Source organism: Hyalella azteca, unplaced genomic scaffold (genome assembly GCF_000764305.2).
Source record: "Hyalella azteca isolate HAZT.00-mixed unplaced genomic scaffold, Hazt_2.0.2 contig5432, whole genome shotgun sequence".
Lineage (NCBI taxonomy): Eukaryota > Metazoa > Arthropoda > Malacostraca > Amphipoda > Hyalellidae > Hyalella > Hyalella azteca.
In genome coordinates, this window is record NW_025935622.1 from 175,925 (window position 1) to 185,673 (window position 9,749).

General features: G+C 37.1%; 1 protein-coding gene across 1 annotated transcript; it reads left to right on the top strand.

Annotated features, from left to right (window-relative positions):
• Positions 1-5,621: 5,621 nt before the first annotated feature.
• On the top strand, positions 5,622-9,744 carry LOC108666349 (uncharacterized protein DDB_G0287625-like). Its single transcript, XM_018153201.2, has 4 exons — positions 5,622-6,833; positions 7,003-7,084; positions 7,620-7,735; positions 8,932-9,744. Exons 1-4 carry the CDS (start codon positions 5,722-5,724, stop codon positions 9,131-9,133), a joined length of 1,512 nt encoding a protein of 503 aa, XP_018008690.1. The 5' UTR covers positions 5,622-5,721; the 3' UTR covers positions 9,134-9,744.
• The last annotated feature ends 5 nt before the right edge of the window (positions 9,745-9,749 follow it).

Sequence of the window (9,749 nt, forward strand, 5' to 3'; positions counted from 1 at the left end):
CTAATTAAAGTTGCTCATTACTGCCGACTATTGGAGCTGCTGTCAATTACGGACAACTAATTGATGTTGACGCCGGATTATTTTCGAGCCGTATTCATTTGTCCGAATCTGAAAGGGCCAATGATATATGCAGTGATCGCTTCTGTGTCAGAATTTGTACTGCGAGATAAAATATTCATTTCTGGCAGAATATTACTGATAATAATACAGCAGTAAAATAACGATATGCAGAAATACAGTGCATTGTGTGTAAGAATAATTACAATTGTAATTGATTTGAAAAGTTTAATCGGTTCATTATGCGTTATATCTGACGAGTTTGTCTTTGATATCACTTATTTATTAAAACTTCTATATTAAGGTTAATTTCTGACGCGTTCGTCTTTATTAGCCCATTTTCAGCAATAAGTAGCTTTTTCTGCCTTTTTTCACTGTAACTGCTCATTCTGTTTGAAGTATCATCTCCGCCGACGGAATATTGCGTTATCATAAAAAGTCATTGCTAATTTGGGTGCAGTTTTTCGAAGGAAATGGCTTGCCCTTGGCGTTGAGCTTGAAGGAATTAAAAAACTCTTTTTAATTTCCGTTAAACAATTGATATTTTTCTGCCATTGACCAGATGACCGTGACCATGATTCCTTTGTTGCACCGAATGTCCTCCGCGTCGACTGCTTGGCGGTTGGGGACCCATAGGCATGATGAAAGTGCAAATTTTTCTTAGAAATTACAATGAAAATAAATTTACCTCAAGAAATTTAAAGCTGGTAAAGAAAAGTTTCATATTAACAGGACAAATTCTTTGAAAAATGGATAAATTTGAGAAGAGTGGCCTCGTGATGAACGATCACGGGAGTAAGAAACATTCCAAAAAAATGGATGAAATTAATATAAAATGCATAACATAAACAAAACGGAAAGTGCATTAAGTCATTTGTAATGGCATCGTAAGGCAGAAGTTGCTTCTTAATATTAGGTTTCGCTAATAAAATATGCACTTTGTGTGGACATTGGTCTTATTCTCAGAGTAATTTTAATTTTTAATTTTCCATTTCTATCCATGATACCCAATTTTCACAATTATATGTCACTTTGAACATTTAAACCTTTAAAAACCATCACTTTGCTTGAAAATGACTAATTATATTCAAAACGCAGTAATATTACATAAAGTGTCTTTGGCATCTTCGAATAATAATAAGCGTATTGCCAAATAGAAATAATCTCATATCTCAAACCAAACCTCCATTGTGAAATTAAATACAATATAATAAATAGCCGATAATTAACATTTCATATATGCTAATGTAACAGTTTCAGTCTTAATAGAGAAAGTTTGCTGAAAAAATCCATACTCACGATAATTATTGTCGACAGGTGGGGTACGATTCGCCACGAAAATTCAAGTCGCATTAAAATTGAATGAGCCATTGAGAAATAATTATTTTATGTTGATCAATAACAAAATAAATTGTCGTCAAGGAAAATTGAAACAATAATATCATTGTGGTAATGCATATTGAATTCAAGCAAACGCACAAGCTTGCTTATATGAGTGTCTCTATTAAAGAAAACGTATTTCATATCCTTGAATATTCAAGCTGCCATACGTAAATCAGTTTTCCGAGCCAATTTGACCCAATCAGAAAGTTTCCCTTGCACAGAAATATTGGTTGGTTATCAGGAATGCTGAATTTAGCATTCGAGTTGTCAAGTTGATTTTGACATTTGAGTTATGATATCTATCAAGCATCCAATTTCGTTTAAATGTCTATCATATACTGAAATACGGAAATTGCACCCGGAAACGATCACCATTTATATTTCTGGAATTCAAAACAATAGTTCTGTTATAGCCATTCATTCCGCATTTGGAGCAATACGGCCATTACATTATCTAAATCATAAGCTAAAATATCGCCAATTTTTACTGCTGGATGGACGGACTGAGTGCATTGGAGGCAGCCTGACGCGGCTGTTCACTTCCAGTCTCAAAGTGCAGCCCGTCGCGTGAGGTGATGTGAAGTGCGCTCGCCCTTAGGGCGCTTTGATTTAACGGCTTCATGTCATGCCAGGCATCTGATGTCGAAATAATGTTAATAAAACATTATTTTGTTGAAATCAATTCGTGATGAACGTTCTTTCAACGTCATTTGCCTGGAGATGCGATATTTTTGTCCACCTCAGTATGTGGTATCTTTATCAATGATTTTTGTGGTGATTGTAAAAATTTCGGCTGGATAGATCTTTGCAGAAACCACCGTAACATTATTTGTTACCAGTGAATTGCCCTAATCAGGCCCGTATGTGATTTTATGGATGTGTGCAAGCTTTCTTATCCGGTTATGTAAGGTCATGCACGGGAACCACATAGAAAGTCTTAAAAATGCACACACACCCAACCTTTATGTGAACGTTGGCAGGGCAAACAGCGCGGATTACGAAAAAAGTGAAGAAAAAACCTTGATAAACGTTTTAAATTCATCGGATTATAAACTTGGAATGGAAAGATTTAAATAAGTCATTGGTCAGCTCAATTAGGTTATCCTTTTGTGAGCGAACAAATGGTGGTGCAAAAGCTCATGATAAATTTCAACATAAGTCTAGATCTAGTTTATTGATCGCAATTCAATCTATTTTTGAACATCTGGAATAGGGGTGATTAGCAAAGCACGTGTACAAATTCTTGTAAGTAAATGAATAGATAATGTTTTTTCATATATTGAATAACTGTCAGTCCGATCGAATTTGATGCTTTTAATTTTCCATCTCTCTGGAGCGGTGGAAGATATTTTAGACAAAAATTGTCATGTGCTACACATTTCTAGCCTAAGCACTAAGCAGGCAAATTCTTCGAGTGAGAAAGCACCTGAAAAACCAAGTCAACATATCCCTTCAGATATCAGTGAATTCTTATGTACGCTTAAATACGCCACAAAAATTTAACTCACGGTAGAAGTAACGTAATCTTTTTACCTTGGCAGCTTTCAACCACTGCTGTTAAAACTTTAAAAACCGTTGACATTTTCAAGCCCCTTTTCATAAAAAATAAGCATTATAAGAGTCCAAATAATAAATATTATAAAATAAAGCTTTGTGGCATTTCACTTTTCAAACTGCAGTTAACACTCTTAATTACATGCTACCGAAAGCAATATTCTAATTTCAACACAGCGAGTGATACGTAATTCCTTTACGGCAAACTTTTATTAACCGTGGACCTCTTTTTCATGATTCGCATTTGAAATCTAATGAACCGTTCTGTTTCTCGCGGAATCGTCTCTAGCGCGGCTCAGACATAACCTAGAAAGTGAAAGTACAGCGGCCGAAGTGTCGCGGTACAGACGAGAGGGCGGGAGGACGCGCGTCTCATTCGGGCTATGTGCTACCGTGGCCAATGTAGAGATACCCATGTACGTTGGTGTCGAGTAAATCAAGAGCATGTGTGTATGTGATGGGGTATGTAATATACGAGTGAGGTGTGTTGCACAGAAGTATGTGCTTATTAAAACACAGTGTGTGCTTCTTCATCAAAGTGTGAGATGCTTTTTTAAAGATATGAAATTCACTCCAAGAAATGCTTACGTTACTTGTGCTACACGGAGGTGTGTGTAAATACAGATACGAGTAGTTTATCATTCACAGAAGTGTGACTGTCTACTCATTCATACATACCTATATTATGTAAGTTTTATTAACAATCAGAGAATGATTTTTATGATTTGTGTAAAGGAAGAACTTCTCCCGAATATAACAGCATATGCATAATCATACATGATTTGCTGAACAGAGTTGTAAGAGAGCGCACATACCGTGGGATGTGCTACTCGTTAATCAACGTGTATACACAAATACACACCACGTGTTGTGCTACTCATTGATCTGTGTGGGCATACAAATACACCATGTGTTGTGCTACTCATTGATCTGTGTGGGCACACACATCCACCATGCGATAAACAAAGGTACATGTGAATGACGCGGTGATCAGCATGGCTATGTGGTATTGCTGCCCTATGCAGTTATACTGTATATGGGCTACGTGAGCGAGTCCCGAATCATGTGGTGTGGAATGGTGTAGAGTGATTTCAGGATTTGAAAACAAATTTCTTGTACATATTGAATCTTCAGTGTGCAACTGAATTTATTAGAAATATACTAATAATTCAATAATTGAATGAATGCATTAAATTCAAATTGTAATAATATTCTCTGAAAATGTCAATGGAAAAAATACAGTACACAGTTTTCGAAGCATATATTGGATTTTGGTGCCTTCTGTAGAACAGATCCACTATATCTGGATGCTTCATAAATTTAAGTTAAATCAGTGAAAAATGAATTAGCTCAACTTTCTATGGCAAGAAATCGTCATCATATACACTGTCGCATCGATCGTTGCGCCTCAGCTTGATCGCGTCTGGAAGTGAAAGTGAATTGCCGGTGAACTCTTCAAGGTGTGGATTGCCGGTATAGTGACGAACAACATCATGTCACTGGAGGAAATGTCTAAAATTACCGCCATTATTTCGTATCATCTTGTTTTTTTCCTGGTTTTTCGCAAATAAGCGTGTATAATGGTTGTTTGAAGAGATATCACCAAGTAACGTGGTTAGAATCGAAAGAGTGTGAGTGCTGACAGTTTCATGATAGTTTCATAACAGTTTCAAAATATTTTCGTAACAGTTTCATGACAGTTTCATAACAAATTCATGACAGATTCAAAACAGTTCTATGACAGTTTCATGATGATTTCATAAAAGTTTCATAACAATTTCATAACAGTTTCATGATAATTTCATAACAGTTTCATGACAGTTTTATGACAGTTCCATAACAATTTCATAACAGTTGTATGACAGTTTTATAACAGTTTCGTGACTATTTCATAACCGTTTCATCACAGTTTTACAACAGTTTCATGACAGTTTCATAACAGTTTCATGACAGTTTAGTAACAGTTTCGCGACAGTTTCATAAAAGTTTCATGATAGTTTCATAACAGTTTTATGACAATTTCATAACAGTTTCATTACATTTTCATAATAGTTTCATAACAGTTTCATGACAGTTTCATGACAGTTTAATAACAATTTTATGACAGTTTCATAACGGTTTCATGACAGTTTCATGATAGTTTCATAACAGTTTCACGACAGTTTCATAACAGTTACGCGACTGTTTCATGATAACAGCACTCATGACAGTTTCATGCTAGTTTCATGACAGTTTCATAACAGTTACGCGACTGTTTCATGATAACAGCACTCATGACAGTTTCATACTAGTTTCATGACAGTTTCATAACAGTTTCGCGGCAGTGTCATGAGTGCTAACAGTTTCAAAACAGTTTCACGACAGTTTCGTGAGTACTTCTAGTATACCCTTTTGAAGCTAACGAGAAGTTCATGCGGTCAATGAAGTAATTCAGTAAGCCTCCAAAGGAAAGTGAAAGCATTATTCTGTAAAGCACGTACAATGCAGTACGCCGAACCACGCCATCATTTTTTGCATTATTTACAAGGAATGTCAGCGGGCCTAGCTGCTTTCACTCACGCTCGCCACAGAGTTTGCGTAGCACAATAATATGTCATTTGTTAATATAATATTTCACTGCATTTTACAGGCGTACAATAAGTGGTTCAGAGAGAATCGAGCATATACTATATTCATATTATCGGGCTGTACTTACATAATTGCCACTCAAACAAAATTGTTCCAAAAATGTCAAATTCAAGTAAATTTGGGTTCACTCATATTTTTGCGGCTCTATTTTTCCATATAATTTGTAGTCATTCAGCTGAAGCCCAAATTTCTCTCCACCGCTCGATTGACAGAAACTATGACTCATCTCTGCAACAGCGAGTCAGCAGGCGACTCTTATCATCCAGCATCGTGACGCCAATATCACCGGAGCTGGAGCACGACCCGATGGCGGCCACCGTATTAGGTGGAATTAACCGCATCGGGAGATCCACGGTCCAAGCGGCCGAGCTGCTCTCGCTCACAACGGACGTACAGCAAAAACGTCACTTAGTGAACCAAGGAGGCAACGTCGTCTTGAACCAGAACGAGCAGCCGCTGGTGCTTAACAGTCAAGTTAACACGATCGATCAAAATAGTCCCTTCAGTCACATTAGTCCTCATAATTTTCACAATGACAATCAAAACAAGCAGGTCAATTTCATCACCACACAGAGTGTCCCAAGCGGTAATCACAATAGAGTAAATAATTTAAATCATAATACTGTCCTGAACAGTAATCAAATTAGGCCCATAAATGTAGTGCACCAACAAACTTTTCTTGACACAAACAGCCAGAACAGCCAATCCAACGTCATCAATCAACAAAGTAATACAATCAGCAATCCAAACAAGCAACTACAAATTGTCAGGACGATAACAACACCTGCATCTAATCGACAAACAATAACAACTGTCACGAGTAATAACAACAACCAGGCTCTCCTAACATCAACAACCAATAATCAAAACAATATCCAGAATCAACTGCCCTTAATATTAAACCAATTTCAGAGTAACAATAATGGCTTCAATAATGCTAATGCGCGAAACAACATCCAACATAACAAAGTAAGCGTCATTCAGAGCGGTTCAGTCGTGCAGCAACACAATCCAATTATAAATAACGAGAATGGCAATAACGATGGTAAACCTAGCTTTGTTCAACAACAATTCAGCGCAGTCAATCCTCATGATGGAAACAACAGGGACAATAATAATAAAAATGACAGAAAAGAATCTGATAACCGACAGTTATTTTTGGCAAATTCGTCTTCGAACTCAAAGTCCCCTTCAACGGCAGTCACATCAGGGTGAGCAAAGTGTCTTCAACTATCAATTAAAATTCAAATTATTTACAATTTTAGAAAAAAATGTTTAAAATTTTTTTCAATCATCAATTAAAATTTTGTGGAATTGAATATATATGCTTCATATATATTCATCTTGTAAAGCTTTATTTACATTTTATCCCTCGAGCAGACCGTGCGTAGCAGCCTTCAGTGTCCGGAAAGGCATCGCGCAAGACACTGACAAAAGCAAGCCACGCAGGCTTACGTTCCAGGTAACTTACTTTATTTTATATACAATATTTATACCTAATATATGGTTGTAGTGGAACATGTGATGATGGCGAAATATATGATTGAGGTGGAATACGTGACTTGAGGTGACTTTAAAACGATTGAGGACCTCGGTCGTAGAGGCCTGTTCGTCGCTCATGTTCGCAGCGCAATGCTTGAGGTAGCGTTTCAAGGATTGTAATCCACCATCCGACATGATGGCGAATAGGCTCCCACCAGGTCCTTCCAAAGAAAGTCAATGCAACATTTGTAGCCGTTCACTATTGGGGCCGATGCAACTGGATCCGAAAAACTGTTCCATGATTGAATATGATTCTCCGGAAATACGAGAATGTGATGGTGGTGAAATGCACGAATGTGGTGATATATAGGAGTATATTGGAATAGTCGAATATATGATGGAGGTGAAACATCTGATTTTCCTGAAATATATGGATGTGGTGAAATATAATATGGAGGCGAAATATATGAATTGTTATGAAATACATAGGCTTATTTGCCATGTTTTTGTACCAGGACGTTCTCACAAACACCGGCGGTTGGTCCAAGAAGCGCCAGCAGTTCGAAACGCCATGCACGGGACTCTATTTCTTCTCCTTCCACGCAATATCTGCCAAAGACTCGGATTTCACGTTAGTTGCCTCTTTAAAAAGTAGCCCAAGAAATCCTTACATGTGGTCCATGTAGTGTTGTAGTCCATGTAGTCCTTACATATGGTCCATGTAGACCTTAAATGTAGTCCATGTAGTCCATGTAGTCCTTACATGTGGTCCATGTAGTGTTGTAGTCCATGTAGTCCTTACATATGGTCCATGTAGTCCTTAAATGTAGTCCATGTAGTCCTTAAATGTAGTCCATGTAGTCCTTACATGTGGTCCATGTAGTCCTTACATGTGGTCCATGTAGTCCTTACATGTAGTCCATGTATTTAATTTTATTATTTTCCTGTCTTGGTGGTTTTTTATTACATTACAACGTTAGAAATAGGTTTAATTAATAAAGAAGCACACACAGAAGCATATATTTTATTGAGATATTTTAGCTTGTTATTAAGATTGGCGTCAAATACTGCAGCTTCAACTGGTAAGTTAATTTGTGGCTTGAGCAGCAAAGAACGCATGTAATTGAACTTATAATATATAACAGCTAACATCATTGATGAGAGTCACTACTAGGCTAGGTAAGTATACTAGGGCTTTAAATAGCTAATAACAATACCCCTAACTACCGCCTAATCAAATAATTGATGGTCAGGCTAAGACAAGTCGCTCAGATTGTATCAGATGCCGTTCAAAAGCATTTGGCGTTTTTCCGGATTGGGCGAATTAGCCGAGAAGTATATATATGCAATTTTAATAAGTTATGTTCAACTCAATATATTTGTCAGAGAGGCCATGTTAGCAAACTGTGAAAAGTCGTCCCAACTCCGGAATCATTCTGCGGACAGGGCGTTAATTGAGATCAAATGTTTTTCCTGAATTTATCGATAGAGTGCAATTTTTTTCATTGACCATTTGCTAACAGTTGTTCAATGGGGTAAATTGACACATCTATGTGAAGAATTTTCAGTGAAACGGTTTAGACAAATTGCTTCGTTATCTCAGCTCAAAATAATATTAAACCCAGGCCTCATGCTAGACTAATGTCGATTGGTTTTGCACAACTATTATTTGCACATTATTAGTTTTGCACAACAGTTCATGTATATTATGATCCTTAACAGTTCACATTTAGAAATGAAAATTGCTATTGCTAAAATATCTGATTTTTTTATTCATGTATTATGAATAAACTTCAATGCTGTAATTTGTTATTCGCTGTTTTCTAGAATTGCGTTGATGAAGGACGGACATTTCCAAGTAACGGCGTACGGAGGCAAGGATGGCTACCAGTGGGGTGCCAACTCTGTGCTACTCTTCCTCAACCCTGGCGAGAATGTCTATCTGGAGCTGCAGCAGGGGGAGATCTACGAGCATCCATACGAAGAAGCATATACTACCTTCTCTGGCTTCCTTATCAACAGTCTTTGAGAGGGTATACTACTGAAGATATAGTTTGAATATGTGAAGGATGACGCTCGGAGTTTAATGTGGTATTTATATGCGAGAGAAGCTCCATGATTTTCTGTTTAATGTTTTTAATCGAGGATCCTGTGCAAAATCGGTGCTGATGCATACAAATTTTAAGTCAACAGTCAATCAATGACTTTGTTGTAAAAATTGTAAAAATTATTATTCAACTATAGCGAATGCAAAGATATGGGGTTATGTTTTCTATGTTCCCATGCTCTATTGTTTTTACATTGTTGGAGGCGCTGTTCACTGTCTGTGAACCTTGTTCAAAGTTGTTGACTTTTCTGCTTCTGGTGGGAACCTCTTGAATGCTTAAAACATTCTGTGTTCGTTGCTTGACCAACGTGAACGGCCTCAATGGCCTTGATGTCCTTCCGTTATTGAAGCGGTTAAGTCAGAAAGTTAGTAAGTCACTAAAATTTTCAATCAGAGTTACTAATATTTGCTATTGGATCTAGAGAGTTTTTATAATACATGTGCCCTGCTGAAAAATTCCTGGTGTTTTCGGACGTATTTGTAAGCAGATGTGATGAATGCATGAGTGTAAATTAAAGCACCTCTTGCATGTCTAAGA

Bases quoted from the DNA above. Each gene is read 5' to 3' on its own strand.
- LOC108666349 (XM_018153201.2), top strand. From the start codon at position 5,722: ATGTCAAATTCAAGTAAATTTGGGTTCACTCATATTTTTGCGGCTCTA. The intron at 6,834-7,002 runs GTGAGCAAAGTG...TCCCTCGAGCAG, and splicing joins TCAACGGCAGTCACATCAGG to ACCGTGCGTAGCAGCCTTCA. The intron at 7,085-7,619 runs GTAACTTACTTT...TTTTTGTACCAG, and splicing joins CACGCAGGCTTACGTTCCAG to GACGTTCTCACAAACACCGG.